Source organism: Marmota flaviventris, chromosome 14 (genome assembly GCF_047511675.1).
Source record: "Marmota flaviventris isolate mMarFla1 chromosome 14, mMarFla1.hap1, whole genome shotgun sequence".
Lineage (NCBI taxonomy): Eukaryota > Metazoa > Chordata > Mammalia > Rodentia > Sciuridae > Marmota > Marmota flaviventris.
The window spans coordinates 10,563,808-10,585,373 of NC_092511.1; the positions used below are offsets into that span (position 1 = coordinate 10,563,808).

Below are 21,566 nucleotides of genomic sequence, written 5' to 3' on the forward strand. Positions count from 1 at the left end.
AGCAATTAGATAATACACTTTATCTCTTTATCTAAACATTTTTATATAGACCACTTAATCATTATGGTGAAAGACATTTCTATTCTTAGTTAAAAGACAATATTAGCATAGCAGAGACTCAAGTTACAATGCAACCCCTTGAGAGAAGTAAACTTTAGGTCAAATCATGTTTTTGTTTTGTTTTGTTTTGTTTTTAAACAAACTTTACTCTCCCCAATTTTTTATGCCAAGATGTTGGAATAATAGGATAAAAGAGCAAAGAGTTGCTTATTTCAAGAATTTGAACAGCTATAATATGAAAGATGCCCTTCTACTGTTTCCATAGCTTCAGAGGCAGAACCCCAAAGAGGGGACTACGAGGAGGAAGAAGGGGAGAAAACAAGAAAGATGCAAGGAAGGACAGATGGGGGCTTCATTATCAATAGAACTGGTGTCCGAAGGCCAGAGGATTGGCAGATACGCGGTTTCCAGCCATTTTTATGCTCCAGTTCAGGAGAGACAACATGTTCCCACCAGGAACAGTGGTTTACAACCGCAGTGACTTGTGAGTGGTGCGAGCTAGAACTCGAGGTACCTGAGGGACCAGGGGTGAGGGGAGCAGGAAATGTCTATCCCATTCCAGGTTAAGGAGCTCTGAGAAAGATACTAGAAGGCCTTTTTAAAATTCCATCGACACCAAAGGGTACTTAAAGAATTCCAGCAAACTTGATAGATTTCATAAGTGACAGGAGTAATGTCCTACCTATGGATGTGGCCACATTAGTAACCAAGAGAAAGTAGAAAACACAAGGGCAGTGGTTACACAGATGTTTCCCGTACCTAACCACATCAGGGCTGAACCGAGCAATGCTGTTTAGACCTGCCTTTCATCTTCTCTGTCTTCCTAGACTTACCACCTATTAACTTGCTCTCTGTCCTTTCCATGATAATTTCTTTAATGCCGAGTTGGATAAACAATAGGAGAGCAATTCTAACCTGACCGGATCACATAAAACAATTTGGGTTTGCAGCAAAAGACTTTAAACATTTGTGTCCTTTTCCCTTTTGCACATTCATCATCTCAAATGACGTGAAAATCATTCTCTTGCAACAAGACGTTAATATTGGTTTGTGAGTATTGCCCCCAGAATTTCTAAGAATCCTGCTGATGTGAGTGTTAACTAAATGGCTGTGACCAGGAGTGCGGGGAGCCCATCCTGCTGTATTTACCTGAACTGGGCACTCAAGGTTTGGGATATTCCTGACTTCCAGTATCTGAATAATTGATTACTGGTTTTTTTTTTTTTTAATGTACTCTAGAATAAGCTTACTAGTTCTGAAAATTTGGTTCTGAATTAAATGTGAGTACACATTTGAAAACTGAACACTGTATGAATAGTACACACTTATTTTACATTTCTAACATCATGTACAAGCTGTGGGAACATCTGGTGTTTTGCAGATCTGGACAAATCCAGCTGCATTTCCTCTTCCAAATGTGTCCTCTGACATGTGTGGGTTGTGTTTCATTTTTATATTCTCTCTCTATATATAGGACAGCAGTGTGTGGCTTTAAACATTTATCTAAATTTTACACTTTTCCTCTCTGATCAGAAAATTAAAAGCTTGCTGATTAATAAAATGAAAGCAAATACTATAGCTAGACTAACAAAAATTACTTCTAGATGTAGTAGTCTAAACACTCTATATATATCTACCTGACGATAGAAAACCTTCTCTTGAGAACAGCTACAAAAAACATCTATGCTTTGGATATACCATCTGAGCTAAGAGGAAGCAACAAAAACTGACTGACCTCATCTTCACTGAGTCAGCCAGGCATTTTCTCCTCAGAAAAATACAAACATAGGAACAAAAGATTATGCCATCCAGTTTCAGATGGTTGGTAGACATCTTTTTTTTTTTTTTAATTTTTTATTGTTGGTTGTTCAAAACATTACAAATTTCTTGACATATCATATTCCACACTTTGATTCAAGTGGGTTATGAACTCCCACCTTCACCCCATACACAGATTGCAGAATCACATCAGTTACACATCCATTGATTTACATATTGCCATACTAGTGTCTGTTGTGCTCCGCTGCCTTTCCCATCCTCCACCATCCCCCCTCCCCAGCCCTCCTCTCTCTCTACCCCCTCCACTGTATAACCCTGAGGGTCTCCTTCCATTTCCATGCAATTTCCCTTCTCTCTCCCTTTCCCTCCCACCTCTCATCCCTGTTAAATGTTAATCTTCTTCTCCTGCTCTTCGTCCCTACTCTGATCTTAGTTACTCTCCTTATATCAAAGAAGACATTTGGCATTTGTTTTTTTAGGGATTGGCTAGCTTCACTTAGCATAATCTGCTCTAATGCCATCCATTTCCCTGCAAATTCTATGATTTTGTCATATTTTAATGCAGAGTAATACTCCATTGTGTATAAATGCCACATTTTTTTTATCCATTCGTCTATTGAAGGGCATCTAGGTTGGTTCCACAGCCTTGCTATTGTGAATTGTGCTGCTATGAACATCGATGTAGCAGTGTCCCTGTAGCATGCTTTTTTAGGTCTTTAGGGAATAGACCAAGAAGGGGAATAGCTGGGTCAAATGGTGGTTCCATTCCCAGCTTTCCAAGAGATCTCCATACTGCTTTCCAAATTGGCTGCACCAATCTGCAGTCCCACCAGCAATGTACAAGTGTACCCTTTTCCCCACATCCTCGCCAGCACTTGTTGTTGTTTGACTTCCTAATGGCTGCCAATCTTACTGGAGTGAGATGGTATCTTAGGGTGGTTTTGATTTGCATTTCTCTGACAGCTAGAGATGGTGAGCATTTTTTCATGTACTTGTTGATTGACTGTATGTCCTCCTCTGAGAAGTGTCTGTTCAAGTCCTTGGCCCATTTGTTGATTAGGTTGTTTGTTCTCTTATTGTCTAATTTTTTGAGTTCTTTGTATACTCTGGATATTAGGGCTCTATCTGAAGTGTGAGGAGTAAAGATTTGTTCCCAGGGTGTAGGTTCCCTATTTACCTCTCTTATTGTTTCTTTTGCTGAGAAAAAACTTTTTAGTTTGAATAAGTCCCATTTGTTGATTCTAGTTATTAACTTTTGTGCTATGGGTGTCCTATTGAGGAATTTGGAGCCCGACCCCACCGAATGTAGATCGTAGCCAACTTTTTCTTCTATCAGACGGCGTGTCTCTGATTTGATATCAAGCTCCTTGATCCATTTTGAATTCACTTTTGTGCATGGCGAGAGAAAGGCATTCAGTTTCATTTTGCTGCATATGGATTTCCAGTTTTCCCAGCACCATTTGTTGAAGATGCTATCCTTCCTCCATTGCATGCTTTTAGACCCTTTATCCAATATAAGATAGTTGTAGTTTTGTGGATTGGTTTCTGTGTCCTCTATTCTGTACCATTGGTCCACCCACCTGTCTGGGTACCAGTACCATGCTGTTTTTGTTACTATTGCTCTGTAGTATAGTTTGAAGTCTGGTATCACTATACCGCCTGATTCACACTTCCTGCTTAGCATTGTTTTTGCTATTCTGGGTCTTTTATTTTTCCATATGAATTTCATGATTGCTTTCTCTATTTCTACAAGAAATGCCATTGGGATTTTGATTGGCATTGCATTAAACCTATAAAGAACTTTTGGTAATATCGCCATTTTGATGATATTAGTTCTGCCTATCCATGAACAGGGTATATTTTTCCATCTTCTAAGATCTTCTTCTATTTCTCTCTTTAGGGTTCTGTAGTTTTCACTGTATAAGTCTTTCACCTCTTTTGTTAGGTTGATTCCCAAGTATTTTATTTTTTTTGAAGATATTGTGAATGGAGTGGTTGTCCTCATTTGCATTTCAGAGGATTTGTCGCTGATATACAGGAATGCCTTTGATTTATGCGTGTTGATTTTATAGCCTGCCACTTTGCTGAATTCATTTATTAGCTCTAATAGTTTCTTTGTAGAGCCTTTTGGGTCTGCTAGGTATAGAATCATATCATCTGCAAATAGTGATAATTTAAGTTCTTCTTTTCCTATTTTTATGCCTTTAATTTCTTTCGTCTAATTGCTCTGGCCAGTGTTTCGAGAACTATGTTGAACAGAAGTGGAGAGAGAGGGCATCCCTGCCTTGTTCCAGATTTTAGAGGGAATGCCTTCAATTTTTCTCCATTCAGAATGATGCTAGCCTGAGGCTTAGCATAGATTGCTTTTACAATATTGAGGTATGTTCCTGTTATCCCTAGTTTTTCTAGAGTTTTGAACATAAAGGGATGCTGTACTTTGTCGAATGCTTTTTCCGCATCTATCGAGATGATCATATGGTTCTTATTTTTAAGTCTATTGATGTGGTGAACAACATTTATTGATTTCTGTATATTGAACCAGCCTTGCATCCCAGGGATGAATCCTACTTGATCATGGTGCACAATTTTTTTGATATGTTTTTGTATCCGATTTGCCAGAATTTTATTGAGGATTTTTGCATCTAGGTTCATTAGAGATATTGGTCTGTAGTTTTCTTTCTTTGAAGTGTCTTTGTCTGGTTTAGGTATCAGGGTGATGTTGGCCTCGTAGAATGAATTTGGAAGTTCTCCCTCTTTTTCTATTTCCTGAAGTAGCTTGAAAAGTATTGGTATTAGTTCTTCTTTAAAGGTTTTGTAAAATTCTGCTGTATACCCATCCGGTCCTGGGCTTTTCTTAGTTGGTAGTCTTTTGATGGTTTCTTCTATTTCCTCAATTGATATTGGTCTGTTTAGGTTGTCTATATCCTCCTGACTCAATCTGGGCAGATCATATGACTTAAGAAATTTATCTATGCCTTCACTATCTTCTAATTTATTGGAGTATAAGGATTCAAAATAGTTTTTGACTATCTTCTGTATTTCTGAAGTGTCTGTTGTGATATTGCCTTTTTCATCCCGTATGCTAGTAATTTGAGTTCTCTCCTTCTCTTCGCTAGCATGGCTAAGGGTCTGTCGATTTTGTTTATTGTTTCAAAGAACCAACTTTTAGTTTTGTCAATTTTTTCAATTGTTTCTTTTGTTTTGATTTCATTAATTTCAGCTCTGATTTTAATTATTTCTTGCCTTCTACTTCTTTTGCTGTTGTTTTGCTCTTCTTTTTCAAGGATTTTGAGATGAAGTATGAGATCATTTATTTGTTGGTTTTTTCTTTTTTTAAGGAATGAACTCCAAGCAATGAATTTTCCTCTTAGAACTGCTTTCAATGTGTCCCATAGATTCCGATATGTTGTGTCTGTGTTTTCATTAATCTCTAAGAATTTTTTAATTTCCTCCTTGATGTCTTCTATAACCCATTGATCATTCAGTAACCTATTGTTCATTCTCCAAGTGATGTATTCTTTTTCCTTCCTTCTTTTATCGTTGATTTTCAGTTCCATTCCATTATGATCAGATAGGATGCATGGTATTATCTCTACTCCTTTATATTGTCTAAGAGTTGCCCTGTGACATAATATATGATCTATTTTTGAGAAGGATCCATGTGCTGCTGAGAAAAAAGTGTAACTGCTTGATGTTGGGTGGTATACTCTGTATATGTCAATTAAGTCTACGTTATTAATTGTGTTATTGAGTTCTATAATTTCCTTATTCAACTTTTGTTTGGAAGATCTGTCCAGTGGCGAGAGAGGTGTGTTGAAGTCTCCCGTGATTATTGTATGGTGGTCTATTAGACTCTTGAACTTGAGAAGAGTTTGTTTGATGAACATAGCTGCACCATTGTTTGGGGCATAAATATTTATGATTGTTATGTCTTGTTGGTGTATGGTTCCCTTAAGCAGTATGTAGTGTCCCTCTTTATCCCTTTTGATTAACTTTGGCTTGAAATCTATTTTATTTGATATGAGTATGGACACTCCTGCTTGTTTCCGAAGTCCATATGAGTGATATGATTTTTCCCAACCTTTCACCTTCAGCCTATGTACGTCTTTTCCTATCAAATGCGTCTCCTGTAGGCAGCATATTGTTGGGTCTTGTTTTGTGATCCATTCTACTAGCCTGTGTCTCTTCATTGGTGAGTTTAAGCCATTAACATTTAGGGTTATTATTGAGATATGGGTTGTTCTTCCAGCCATATTTGTTTATTTCTGTTACTAAACATGGTTTGTTTTCCTCTTTGATTATTTCCCCCCCTTTACTGTCCTACCTCCCACTGTTGGTTTTCATTGTTATTTTCCATTTCCTCTTCCTGTAATGTTTTGGCGAGAATGTTTTGAAGAGATGGTTTTCTAGCTGCGAATTCTTTAAACTTTTGTTTATCGTGGAAGGTTTTAATTTCATCTTCCATCCTGAAGCTTAATTTCGCTGGATACACAATTCTTGGTTGGAACCCATTTTCTTTCAGTGTTTGAAATGTTATTCCAGGATCTTCTAGCTTTCAGAGTCTGTGTTGAAAGGTCAGCTGTTATCCTGATTGGCTTACCCCTAAATGTGATCTGCTTCCTTTCTCTTGTAGCTTTTAAAATTCTCTCCTTATTCTGTATGTTGGGCATCTTCATTATAATGTGTCTAGGTGTGGATCTCTTATGATTTTGCACATTCAGCGTCCTGTAGGCTTCTAGGATTTGGGATTCTGTCTCATTCTTCAAGTCTGGGAAGTTTTCTCGTATTATTTCATTGAATAGACTGCTCATTCCTTTGGTTTGGAGCTCTGTACCTTCCTGTATCCCAATGACTCTTAAGTTTGGTCTCTTGATGTTATCCCATATTTCTTGGATGTTCTGCTCATGGTTTCTTAACAGTCTTGCTGAGCTGTCTATGTTCTTTTCCAGTTGAAATACTTTGTCTTCATTGTCTGATGTTCTAAGTGTTCTACTCTGCTGGTAGTATTCTCCATTGAGTTTTTAAGTTGGTTTATTGCTTCCTGCATTTCTAGGATTTCTGTTTGTTTTTTATAACCTCTATCTCCCTGTATAGTTGATCCTTTGCTTCCTGGTTTGCGTAATTCATTGTCGAAGTGATCTTTCATTGTCTGATTTTGCTGTCTAATGTCTTCCTTGATACTCCAGATCATCTGAAGCATGTATATCTTGAATTCTTTATCTGACATTCCATCTGCTGCAGCTGTTACCTCTTCTAAAGTTGTGTTGACCTGCACTGCTTGTGGTCCTTTCTTTCCTTGTCTTTTCATACTGCTTGCGTATCTTTCCTGCAGGCGCGGGCGGCGGCTCTGCTCTCTCCTTATTCCAATTGGGGTGTCGAGACTACCACGCAGGCAGGTCACTGGGCCTGTTCTGGGCGCTGGCGGCGGCTCTGTTCTGCCCCTACTCCAATTGGGGTGACGAGTGTACCACGCCGGCAGGCCACCGGGCCTGATCCGCCGGTCGGTTGCAGGTTTGCCTACCCTGCAGGCGCGGGCGGCGGCTCTACTCTGCCCCTACTCCAAATGGGGTGACGTGTCTGTCGTACCGGCAGGCCACTGGGCCTGTCCCGCTGGTCGGTCGCAGATCTGTCCACCTTTCGGGCACGGGTGGTGGCTCTGCTCTGCCCCTACTCCAATTGGGGTGTCGTGGCTACCCCGCCTGCAGGTCGCTGGGCCTGTTCCTGGCACGGGCGGCGACTCTGCTCTGCCCCTACTCCAATTAGGGTGGTGTGTGTACCACGCCGGCAGGCTCCTGGGCCTGATCCGCCGGTCTGTCGCAGGTCTGCCCACCTTGCAGGCCCGGGCGGCGGATCTGCCCTGCCCCTCCTACCACGCCTGCGGACCCCTGGGCCTAATCTGCAGGTTGGTCACAGGTCTGCTCACCCTGTGGGCACGGGTGGCGGTTCCACTCCGCCCCCACTCCAATTGGGTTCACGTGACCACCACACCGGCAGGGCCTGATCCGGGCGTGGGCGAAGGATCTGCTCTGCCCCTACTCCAGTTGGGGTGACGTGTGTACCACGCTGGCAGGCCACTGGGCCTGACCCGCCAGTCTCGGTTGGTAGACATCTTAAAGTGCAAGATTACAATTAGATGAAGCCATGAAAATGTGCTGTAACTTAAAATCATCAGACTCAAAACATAAATAACAGCTAAAACTCTAAGTAAACTTAAGATTGTGGTACAGGGTTCAATCATTAATAAGTAATTGCTGCTGGAAGGTCTAAAACTGTCAAGACACATACCTTCATATACACGCTCAAATTAGCATATAGCCTTCGCTAACCAGTCCTACACCCACATAAAATATTTAAAACCTCCTTTAGCCTGAAGTGGGGCTGAGAGACTGCCTTAGGAGGGGACTCCCCCATTGCCTCGGCTTGTCTCCTTGCTTATCTGCCTTTCAGCCAGGGTTTAGGCCCCAGCTCTGCGGTTACTTTTCTAGGATACAAACTGACCACATGGATCTATTCGTTCCCATATATTACCAGGCTCCTGCATGGCCTCTCTCATTTGGACCCAGCCTTACTATGGACATAGCCCAGGAGCGTCTGTTGTTTTGGGTCTGAAATGCTTGGGGTTCTCTGACCATCGCACCCTACCTGTCTCTAGACTGGCTCCAATGATTTGTTCTATGACTTTTGAGGGGTGGCACAGTTCAGTGACGAGACATAAAGGCTATGGAGGAAGTCAGCCTCCCTCGAGTTCAATTTGTGGCTCCTCATTACCAACTTAGCTTTTGTCTATAAAGTTAGAGTAATAATGTTATCTTCCTCACAGATTACTCAGCCCTGACTCTGCCTTGGAAAAGGCAGAAGACCTGAGGCCACACTACATAGCTGATGTGTGACAGATTCAGAGTTTAAAGCCAGATTTGCATGACTCCAAACTTATGATTTTTTTCAAATATACCATAGCATCTTCCTTTAAAACAATTCTTACTTTCTTTCTTGAAAGTAACAAAAATGTTTATCTCCTTTTCAATGTAGTGCTTAATAAAATGGAAACCAAGTTGTTAATTAAATTACTTGGGTTACAACAATTAAAAAAAAAAGAAGTCTTTGGTTATACACAACTGTGCATCTAGTTAGGTAAAACCTAGCCTTCTCCACAGATGTTTGATCCACTCCTTTGCCAACCTTCAAATGAATGGTTTGTATTCTCTGTAATTATCCAATTTCCAGGATACTATTAACTATAATGAAGCTGACTTGGGGTAAGGAGAAAGCAAAGATGGGCAAAAGGAGATTTTATTTTTAAAAAGGCATTCCAGAGACAACAACTTTCTGTAGAGGCTGGGAGATTTTCCATAAGAGAGAACACCCTGGGCCCAAGCAATGAGAAAGGATATTTTCCTAGCAATAAAACCTGGGTGAGTGAGAGAAGGGGAGAAGGACCTCCGCCATCTCTTCTGAGGGAAAGTACACATTGCTGAGGGATTGAGAGCAGCTATTAAGATCAACTCCAAGGGTTCAGATCTGAGCATGGAAAATTGGAAAATGTGATAGGCAGTGTCTATCTATCTCCAAGCCATATGTTGTGTGATTTTCAATGTGAAATTTTTTAAGGGCTCAATTTAATACAGACAAATTGTTAGTGTGAGTTCTGAATAAAGGTACTCTTGGCTTAACAATGGAGTTTCTTTACCCTTGAAAATGTATTTTAAAATGATATCATCAAAAACTATAATATGTATAAAAAAACCATGTAAGTTAGAACAGGTGAATCTGATTTTCACTATCTAAAAATCTGTAATAGAGAAAAATGATCCCAATTAAAACCTCATGCTTAGCAAAATAAATAAAATAATAAAAAACTAAAAGAAAGGAAAAAAAATCAAAGGACAAGCAATCATTTTCTACTTCAAGGAAATAAAAACATATCTACAGACTGTGAAAACAATTTTCATTTCTTCTAAACCACTCAACATACTTTCTATCTTTTGGTTACCTTGGCCACAGCCTTTGGAGAGAATGTAATCGCATCCACCACAGCAATGAGGTCACCTGGGTAGAGGCGATCAAAGTATTTCACGCAGATATCATAGGCATGAAGCCACTCTGGGGAGGACTCTGGGATTTGCTTGATGAGGTGAGGGTCTCCAGTCCAGAATAACTTCTGTAACCAAACAGTGTACAGAGAGCTGGGCAAAAGCATCAGTCCCTCCTTTGCAGGGATTTTGGGAGCAAGCTTGGAAATAGATAAGATATTTTGACTTGAAAGAACTGGCTCCAATGCATCAAGAGGATTCTTATTTTCATCTGTCAATTTTTTGTAATTAAGACCTAATGAGAAAAGAAAGTGGGTAAGTGGTTCACTCAGATATAAACACACACACACAGAAACAATCTCCCATTTACACTAGACAGTTGGTTTCATTTAAAGATCAGAAGATCTGAGGAGATCTGAGAACTGGTCCCAGCTGAAACTTGATCAGCTCTGCAATCCTAGACAGGCCACTCTGTGTGCTTCAGTTTTCTCATGTGTACACTACTCAGGAAGGCAGTATCTTCTCACCTCTCCAGGCTTCCACAAGTCCTAAGTCTTCTCCAGACTGCATTATATTTGTTATTTATCTAGCATTTCACCAGCTACCTATAGACAGGGATTGATCTTAGCCCTTATTCCTTTGTAAGTGGAAAAAAAAAATCTGAAATACATTCTCAAAGCTGTTATGAATATCAAATAAATATAGACATGAAAGTGCCATGCAACTTATCACAAAGATTTAACAGTAGTATTAGCATGTTTAATTTCTTAATTATGAGCACAGGGACCCTATTCTAAAGATTTCCACAATTTATCAAAGATGCAAAGGCTCTTTTTCAAGTGTTTCATGCATATTTTTAAATAGGCTCCATTGAAGCGAACTTGAATGTCTTAGTCAATGGAAACAGGGATAAACCTCTGGAACAGGAGTTGAAGCTGTGGGTTTAAGTATTAGGTTTATCAGAACTTACTGTATGACTTTCAATAGGTCTCTTACTTTTTCTGATATTTAATCCCCTCAGCTGTTAGTGAAGGAATTGAAAAAACAGAATAGTAACTACAGCTGATCAACTTCAATATTCTGTGTATATAAATCTAATTGTGTACAAAAAATTAATCCCTAGATTTAATTTAAAAAACCATGTTTGAGCAGTGACATGAGCATCCTACCTGATGCGACAACTTTAAACTTCTTCAGCAGCCGAATGTGGGTTTCTGGCTTAATGGCATGTCTACCTAAGTCTGCACATCCAGAGTTTTCCAGAAGAGTGAAATAATACAGCAACCTTTCGTGATCAAGGCCACCAATAGTGGGGTAAATATACTTGGCCATGTGCTTCTGAAAGGCTTCAGGATCAGTCTTCAAAGTCTGGAGGAGATGAAGGGCTTGGGCCCGCTTTTCAATTTCTCCTGTGGACAAACTGAAATTAAGAGCCAAAGAAAGTGTTGAGATTTGGTTCCTTTATCCAACAGCATAATTTTTTAAAACTCAGCTGGAAAGTCGACTTCATTCAGATCCCTTCCTCTTGCCTAATCAAAGACTTTCAGCCACCAGGATCCAGGAAGCTGTTAAGAGAGGATAACAACACATGTCGGATGCTGACCACTGCACCGCACGACCCTCATATCACTTACGGGCCCAGCAGCCCTGTGAAGGAGGGCGTCCCTGCATCAGAAGGGTTGTTCAATGCTTCCCAGCTAGAATACAAACCAAGATCTGTCAGCTTCCACTGTAAATCATTTACCCATGTCACAAGAAAAAAATTTAAATCTGCACTTCAGTATAGAAACACTACAACCTTATTTCAAGAATTCAGGAAACAGTGAGGGGAAGAAAAAGTCCAAACTTTCAGGCATAAGTGTTATAACTGAGAGTCTTGAATTGATATTCTATAGATCCCAATTTTATACTGTGTTCAAATAAAATGGCAAAGAAGAAATAAGTGTATTTTCTCTTGAATTAACTTTAGTAATACTACTTGAACAAAACACATATCTTAATATTTTCATACTAATGTAAATGTCTTCATAATATAATAAAAACCATTTAAGGTTAACTTATTGGGTTAAAAAAAAATTCAAGCATTTTTGTTTGTTTGGTCTGTGTTTTGGTCAGAAGGGAAAGGAGTCCACTTTGGTCTACGTTTGTCCCTGGATAGAAGTCTCAGGTCTAGTGCCACCACAATGGCCTAGAGAACACACATTTTTAGTGCTCCAATTTTAAGGGTCCTTAAGGCAGCCCTACAGACTAACAGAAACGTCCAGTTTCCAAGACTCCCACAGGCAGAAATAAAAGTATCTGGGGGCAACAATGAGACCTTGGGCAAGAAAGTTAGATTTCAGATGACTTTAAAGCAACTCTCTGAAATATGATACCCTGTTTACTAGAATTACCATTTTTAGAAAGTGCCAAAGGGGATATGTGTTTGGTTTTTGTACACGAACAATATAAATTGTGTTTTAAAACTTTTATGAGACTATAAAAATTCTTGGGATAAAAGAGACAATCTATAAAGTCAAAATATAATTTTAAAAATGTTTCTTTTTACTTTCACTTCAAGAGAAATGTTGTTTTCCATTAAGGCAGTTCAAATATTTGCAAAAATATCTATAAAATGTTCCTTCACTGCCTCTTCTGAGTCACTGACATATGCTAAATATTTTATACCCATATTTAACTATTATACTATGATGGCATAGATCATATTATATCTTGTTTAACTTTAGTTTATCAGTACCAAGGTCCAGTGTGTGATACAAAAGAACCATTCAATAACATGACTTACAAATGCCAAATAGATCAGTGGATGTCCTCATAGGTGTCATCTACATACAAAGCACTGTGCTCTGGGAAGGATATAAAGATTTACAGCACAGAACTCTCCTCCAGGTCTGAAAATCGAGTTTAGTTATACGTACTTGGCATTGAACAACAATGCAAACCAATGGTAAGTGCTGACAAAGGACATAAAATTGTATTCTAATTAAGAGAAAGATCACTAAAAGCTATGACTGCAGAAGTAGAAATCAATGATAACAGAAGACTTAAAGAAGTACTTGAGTTTGACATTGTAGAAAGGAATGAAGCAGAAATAACATGAATCAAAGTACCACAGCAAGAAAGCACACGGCCTGATTATGGAACAGGACAGCAGAAACGGCAACTGTTCAGAAAATACTCTTGACCCTATCTTTTCTCTTAATTGTGCAATGTCATCTCTGGGGAAAAAAAAAAAGCTGCACATGATAGTATAGGAAAGTGACTCACAGTAACTTGCAAAATGAGGTCTGAAGACAATGAGATAAATAAGCCATGTAGCCCCGCTAAGATGATGCATATTGGCAAAGACTTGCAAGCAGAAAAAGGTGCAGAACAGAGAAGAAAAACAAATTTGCCTTTATTATGGTGACTGCTAGGCTAGCAAGTTAAAAATGGGTTATTATCAACTCATAGTTAAAGAAACTGCTATCAAGATAGGTTACATGACTTGCCTAAGTCCAAGCATCCAGATCTATCTGGACTCAAAAGTCTAAGTTTGTCCACACATCACACAGCAGCCATTGACTCAAGAAGGTCAAGTGTCCAAACTAACAACCACTTGAGAAATAGCACAGAAAGCACTGCTGCAATAATCTCGAAGGGCTCTGATGTCACACTTCACTCCTAATACCCTGATAAACAGTATTCAAGACAGATTCATCCACAAAATGGAAAACAATGACTAAATCATAACAGTCTATTTAGTTCATCTGTGTTTGACTCGATTTTGGATCTAGTCTGTCTCAATCAACATTACTTTTTCCTGTGCCCACCCACTTATTCTTCTGTGCCTACAATTCAGTTTGCCTCATGTGCAATTTTACCTAATTATCTTGTCAAGACAGATAGTGGAATACCTTTACTGACACTTGATAAATACCCAAACCTCCCTTTTCAGTAAATTACAATGTGCTGAGATCTTTTATAGATGCTAGTAATCAATAGCTGTTTTAATAGTTTCCATTGAAAGAAGCTGTTACCTTCCCTTTGGAACAAGAAATGAAATCTCTACCTAGAAAACAATTCCAAAGAACTTACATTCAAGAGAGTAGGAAGAAATACCATGAAACCACTATGGACTTTTCACTAATCAAATTAATGATTACCCTTAAAAACAGTTTAAGTGCATTTTCCTGAACCAAGTTTAGGTATAAAGCAGCTTACATACAGTGCATATTTAACTTTCAAAGATTAACTACAGGAAGAAGCTAGCGTTAGCTGTACTCGATGCATAAGGGATAAACTTTTAGTACTAATCCCACCATTAAGGTGTTCTGTAACAGCTTCAAGTTGCCAATCACCCCAAAATATGACTCAAAATCAGCAAGTATTGAAAGTTAGAAAACAAGTTTATTTAAATACATTTTTCTGTACTCAGTCTGAGTGATAATGCAATTCCATTAGCTAACTGAAAGGGATTCTTAGAATGTGAGAGGGAGGAGGAAGAAAGAGAATGGGAGAGGGCTGCAGGGCAAGGGGATGGGATTTAAATGGAATTTAGCAATAACCTGCCAGTGCTTCTGCCCTGATTGCCTCGTTTACTCCTCACAGTAACTCTCTGCAGAAGACCTTGTTATTCTTCTTCTCTGAGGTAAGCCAAAGTACAGATAAAAATCCCATAACCAGTAAGAGATGGAAACTGATTCCAAGTTGGGTCTCCCAAATTCAGATCTCTGTTTTACTCAATAAAGCAACACAGCCAATATTTTCATATGAGATTGTATATGTGAGAGACAGTTCAGTAGAGTACTTATGGCCATTTCCCCAAAGACTAGTCAGTCCCAAAGCATGGAGGTCTACAAATCTACAGGAATGACCAGCATGCTAACTTACAACTACTCGTGCAAGGGGATCAACCCAAGAAGGGTAGAGTGTGAATGCCTCAGGATGACCTCAACGCGGCAGCACCTGTGACTACTAGAGGGAAAATGTGGGCAAAATGAATGTCACCAACTTTTCAAAAAAAAAAAAAAAAAAAAACACCCAGAGAGTTTATGGAAGAATCAGCAATGAATATCTCAGAGACTAGTTTCTGTCACACTGATACTCCATGAATTCCTTTACAGAACATTTTCTGCTATGAATGGAGTGGTCAAGTTAAAAGCAATGGAAATTAGTATCTTCATTTTTTAAGGCCTTGTGGATTTGTGTGTGTGTGTGTGTGTGTGTGTGTGTGTGTGTGTGTGTATGTACAAACAACAGTTCTGGTCAAGTTCTCTCTCCTTAGATCAAAAGAAAAATCAAGGGCTGGAGATGGAGCTCAGTAGCAGAGCATTTGCCTGGCATATATATGCAAGGCCCTGGGTTTGATCCCCAGCCCTGACCAAAAAAAAAAAAAAAAAGAAAGAAATTAGAACCAAATTTATGGCTCAATTTAAAAACCCTGAAAGGCCTATGATCTGAATATCTACATGCAACATTCCCTACTCTAATATGTATCTTTCCTGGTCCTGGATTTTTGTTTTAATTTTCAAAGTTATAATAAGCCTTTAATAAACTGAGGTACCTTAAATTCTAGGAAAAGGTATGACTTTAAATCTCCCCCCTTCATATACTAATCACTCTGATACCACCTCCTCAATTGTGTCAGGGTCTTCAATGGAGAGGAACCTGGAAGAGGTAGACAGATTACTTTACAACATGGCAACCTGGACACAGACCTCACTGAATGATCAATAACAACCCCAAGTCATAAATTTGGTCTCATCTGCTTCAACTCAGAAAAAGGCAGATACACTACAGTTTGTTCCATCTCCTCACAGATACACCATGTTCTTGCCCATCTCTGCATTTGAGATGAATGAATCCTCCCTAGAGAATACAAAATTCACTATGAAAAATAGCACAGCACATCTAGGGTCCCTGTGAAGAGAAACCCTTTTTATGCTACTTACTAAACTTGCAATTTACTTTTGGGCTATTTTAGGGGACAGGGAGGAGAAGAAGGGGTCCCTATTAGGTTATAAGCTCCATGGGGACAAGAATGTGACTCAGCACATTGCGCTTGGAATACAAAGATACTAAATAATACCATCAACAACATTAATAGATATAGTTCTAGTATATCAGACACGTAACTCCAGTATTTTAAAAGGATCCTGTGTCCAAAACTGAGAGACACTCATGGAGTCAGCAAAATTAACAAAAATTACAGTAAGAGAAATAACCAGAAGAGTACTGAAAGAATCACCTAGTTACACAATTTCCACAGATTTCATCCAATCTTCACAATCCTCCAGGGTAAGAATAATAGTCCCTATAACTAAGAAAACAGTGACTTAAGAGAATTAGGAAACACTCAAAAGGCTGTACAGTTGGTGGGTCTGGCCAGTAGCACTGGACCTTAAAACTTGATTTGATTCCAAATCCCATGCTGACCCATCAGGTCACATGCCCGCTGACAGCTCCTGCTGTCTGTAAGATCCACCAATGTCTAGTGCAGCCTCAGGGTGAAATGGATACTAAATCTGCAGTGAGTGACAAGTCCACCTCGAGCCTCAGGGCAGAACATACTTCAGCAGGACTAAGCAGCCATGAGAGACTGTCCAGCAGTTCCAAGTGACTCAGGCATGACCATGGAAAAGCAGTATATGGCTTTAAACAGTATAAGAAGGGGGAAAAGAAACCAGGAACTCAAGTATGGGTGTTTATGAGAACTCTGATAGGAGAGATACAAGGAATAACCGCCCTTAGTGAGGCACTAATCATGCATTGCCTGCTGTAGGTTAAATTTTTTACCATTAAATCATTGTTATTATTCCTTAAAGTCAAGAAAATGAACTTCAGCGAAGTGAATGTTCTGGTCTAAGGACACAGAGATAGGATGACATCAGTGGGATCTGATCTAGCCATCTGACTGGAGGGCTCATACTCTACAGGCTGAGGACATTCCACCACACCTGGGTATGAAGCTGCTGTGGGGGTCACACCTCCAAGTCCACCAAGAGAGGAGGGAGAAGGTACAATGACAGGGGAATGAACTCCATGGAGGGGAGGGGGTGATTTTTTTTTAAAGGAACAGTTTTATTTACTAATTTACTATTAATTCAACTAATTAATGATGGGCAATTTTTGTATTAACAAGGCTGATTTCTAATAATCAGATTACCAAGTTTGATTAACTAGTTGTCTGGAAGAGGTGATGCACACTTGTAGCCCCAGTTACAAAAGAAGCTGAGGCAAAAAGACCACAAGTTCCAGAACCTCACAGGCAATTTGGCAAGACCTTGTCTCAATGAAATTTTTAAAAAGGCCTGGAGTTACAGCTCAGTGACAGAGTGCTTGCCTAGAATGTGCAAGGCCCTGGATTCAATTCCCAGTCCACGAAGGAAAAAAAAAGTTTGAACAGTAAGGCAAAGGGTTTTAAGTAAAGAACACTGAGGACCTAACATACTTGCTAAATCAATATCAAATGCTTTGCCACTCACAATTAATGATGCCAGGAGCTAATGATTTCCTGGTTTGTAATTGCTGTGCATCTGCATAATCACACTGCTATCAGGTATAATGATATGCCAGGAACAGTCTTGTACATTACTCGACTGCCTGATAATTTATAATATATTCGGAGACCAATGAAGCTTCCTGTTTTTACAGATATGGAATCCTTTTATGTAACAAAGAAAAAAAAGAATTAACAAAATGCCATGATATTTTTTTAAATGCCAATATGCACATCAGAAGAAACATTTATTTGAACATATTACTATGCCTCAAAAATAGTGAGGCCAGGGCAGTATTTATCATAGATAACAGTGTCACCATGTAGTAACCTGATGAATACTTAAAATGAAGTACTTAAAATTTCACTGATTAATAATAATTAAAGATGCAACATCATAAGCATCTCTTGACCCTTCAGCAGGATTTGACCCCACTCAGTTCTCCCTGCTTCTTAAAAGGCTCTGGCCACGATACCCTTCAGCACCATTCCTGTTCTCCCCCTCCCATCCTACTGCTCTCCCCTAATTCCTTTTTCTAGCAGCTTTCGACCAGCTACTATGAAGGCCCTCATGGTTGCTTCAAGCCTGCCTCTTTGACCATACACTCCTCTCCAGAGCACACACACACACAGCTTCTGTACCAGCGACATGCACATAACTCCCAAGCCAGTTCCTCTGCCTCACCTTCTCCTTTGAATTCCAAATCGGTAAGTTCCAACAGCTGACTGCCATTTTTTTGGGGACGGGGGTGTTTCAGTACATAAAACTTCTCATTCTCTTCCCCTCTCCACCCTGTTGACCTCCATAGAGTGCTTCATCTCACTGAATGATGCCACCACCCAAAAGGTGGACCAAGTAAAAAGCTGGGGATGAGAGTGGGGGGGGGGGGGATTGAACATAGGGACAATGACCTACATCCCCATTCTTTTTGAGACAGGTTTTTGCTAAGTCAGCAGTGTTGGCTTCCAACACATGATCCTTCCGTCTCACCTCCAGAGTTGCCAGGATTACATGTGTGTACCACAATGCCCAGCTGGGATGATTCTTGATGTCTCCCCTTTCATTTGCCTTTATATCTAATTTATTCTTGTTAATTAATATATTAAGTTCCATCTATTTTACCTTTTAAATATCTCAAACCCATCTTTGCCTCACCTACACTTTTAAAACCGTACTCCAATCTATGGTCACCTGTGGTGCAGACTATTGTATAATAGTGCCATAAATAGTCTGTATATGTCTATTCTGATTTCCTTCAAATCTTTTCTCAACATAGTCATGAAAGTGATCTTAAAGTGAAAATCTGGTCATACTATCTTCCCGTCCTTCATCCAAATCCTTAAATAGCCTACTATCTAAATAGCCTACTATTCTTACAAAGAAGTCAACAGCCCTTGCTGACACCTCCATGTTCTTGCTGCATCGTCTGGCTTGTCTCATTTTGTGCCACGATCTCAACTCACTGGACTTCACCTACCCTGTTCCTCTGCCAGGCTCTTAGACTCATCATGTTCCTCAAAGGGCCTTGGCACTTACCATATTGTCTACCTAGGAAATGATTCCTTTATCCTTGTAATCAATTCTGACTCAATATTTAGGTCTTAGCTTGTAATAGTCTATTTTGCATTACTATAATGAAATTCCTGAGGCAGGCTATCTTATAAAGAAAAGGTTTACTTAGCTCACAGATCTGGGGTCTCAAGGGTCCACATCTAGCAATGGCTTTCTTGCTGGTAGAGTTCCTAGGTTGCATACAGCATCACAGGCAGCACACATGTGCATCTATATCCTTAGGCCCCTCTCTTTTTTTCTTATGTGGCAACCAGATTTAACCATGGGGACTCCATCCAATCTTATCTAATCCTGATCTATTTTTGAAGGTCCTACCCTCTAAACACCATAGCAGGATCCCATTCTCTTATTTACCCACAATGGGTATTAAATTTCAATACATGAGCACCTGGGGACACTCAAACCATAGCCAGATCATAACACAACTCAACCAACATTTCCACAGGAAAGCCTTCCCTAACTATGCCACATCGCATAACTGGGCTCTCTTACATAGTACCTGTCCTGGTTTTAATTTCACATTTGGTTATGTCACTACTTGATTGTCGTCTCTCACTGATACCCTATGTTCCAAGACAACCAGGATGCCTGCTTTTGCTCACCACTGTATACCTACTAACACTGTGAATCACCACTGTATACCTACTAACAATGTGAAGAGTCTCAACAGAAACTGAATGAATATATAAATGAACAGTAAAGTATAACTCAAGGCTCTTATTACTAAAAAACATTAATAGGCTATTGCTTAACATTAGTATATCACAAATGTGAAAGGGAGAGAGTACTAGGAAAGTAGTCTATTATAGCTGAGAAGTAAACCTGAAGTTGTACGCTGTAACTTCAAGATTTTTTTTCTAATAGACTCTGAAAAGAGAAGCATGGACAAACATTCATATGAACTTCATGCTTACCCACTGTCTGTGAACAGGAACTCCAAATGGGTCATAAAAACTTCCCAACGGGAGATGCTATACCGCTGTGCCAGAGAAAGAGCAATGTTGTAGACATTTTCTTCAAGAGTCCTTTAGAAATGTCCACCATGCACAGGAAAGAGAAAAGGAACACGTTACCTTAATCAGCAAAAACAATTTTCATTGGGATTGCTCTCCAGCTGTGAGGGTAGTCACTACAGCCCTTAATAAAAGCCATTTTATAAGAATTCAGAAAACGACTTCCAAGGAATCTGATTGTTCCTTTTCGACCGAGTACACAGCAATTTACCATGAATTAATCTAGACCAGTAGTTCCCAACTATGAGTACTTCTGTGACCCAGGGAAGATTTAACAATGTCTAGAAATATTTTGATTGTCACAAATGGGGGATGGGAAGGGTGCTATTGGCACCTAGTGGGCAGATGCTAGAGATGCTGTTGAACACCCTACAATACATAGGACAGGCCTACCCATCACCCCGCAAGAAAGAATTATCCAGTCAAAATGTCAGTAATGCTGAGGTTAAAAAATTCTGATCCAGATTCTAGAGCCTCTGCAAATAGTATATCTTTACAGTGAGGTAGCTCTCTGAGAAGCCATAGTTACTTACTCAGTAAGCATGTTTTCTCTGTTGTGACAGGTATTGTGCTGGTTATTTAGGACATAAAAATAAACAAGATATTTCTTGAGGAACTCACAGTCTACTAGATGATATGAGATGTGAACTGGTAGTTAAATATCATGGGGATAGAGTTTAAAAAAAAAAAAGACCACTAAATGCTGTGACAATAGGAATAGGAGAGTAACAAACTTGAGCTGGAGGCTGAAACAAGCATTAACTAAGCAGAGGTGGTCAACAGGAAGGAGAGACAGACGGAACTATGAGAAGTGAAGCAGGAAGGGCTCCTGAAGCTTCTCGGACATGTATCTCATTCTATAGGTAACTGAAAGTAAGTGGAAGGTTGAAACCAAGGAATGACATCACCAGGGTTGAGATTCTCTAGGCATATAAAGAAGTACAAGAAAATGGTCCATGGTGCCCACATTAAGGTCTACTGCAAAACCCCTAGTTCCCAGCAGAAATGCAAGATGGAATTCTTGTTTGGCAAGGTGTGGCCAAAATCAGCGAAGTACAAATGAAATCTGTTATTAACAACTGCTCAGACTATATTCACCCTAAGTAAACCATGACATATGTTTGCTTAGCCAGGGGCTGGTAAACATTTTCTGTAAAGAGCCACATAGTAAATATTTCAGCTTTACTGCCATAGTCCCTGTCGCATAGCCTTTTTATTGTTTTGTTTTCCACAAACCTTTAAAAATATGAAAGTCCTTCTTTGCTCATGGGCTATAAAAGAAGAGATCCCAGGGTTAGATAAATTTGTCAACCTAGGGATTAGGTCACTGTCAACTGAAATCTTTTCTTATTTTTTGAGTACCTGTACATGATAGAATGAGAATCTGTTGCAAGTAGGGACCATTATCAATTCTAGGCATATAAAGAAGTACAAGAAAATGGGGGTCTATTTTCCTATTATGGGGGTCTAGCACATTGCCTGGAATTGGGACATACTGTGTTTAAGTACCGGTATTTTTAATCACTTGATAAAGATGGAAGGGAACAAATTGTGTCATATGCTCTTCAAAACCACCCTGTCTGACCCCTGAAAAGGTATTATTGTAGACATGTGTATAATGAAGGACTTAC

At 39.5% G+C, this 21,566-nt stretch overlaps 1 protein-coding gene across 2 annotated transcripts in view; it reads right to left on the reverse strand.

Annotated features, from left to right (window-relative positions):
• The window catches only part of Nbas (NBAS subunit of NRZ tethering complex), a 340,725-nt gene that overhangs the window by 87,783 nt on the left and 231,376 nt on the right, over positions 1-21,566 (reverse strand). For both annotated transcript variants that reach the window (XM_071601352.1, XM_071601351.1), the window contains exons 42-44: positions 19,837-19,947; positions 11,039-11,289; positions 9,830-10,164 (exon numbers count right to left, since the gene is read on the reverse strand). In XM_071601352.1, the coding sequence (XP_071457453.1) occupies positions 9,830-10,164; positions 11,039-11,289; positions 19,837-19,947 (697 nt within the window). The remainder of the gene's footprint in view (positions 1-9,829; positions 10,165-11,038; positions 11,290-19,836; positions 19,948-21,566) is intronic.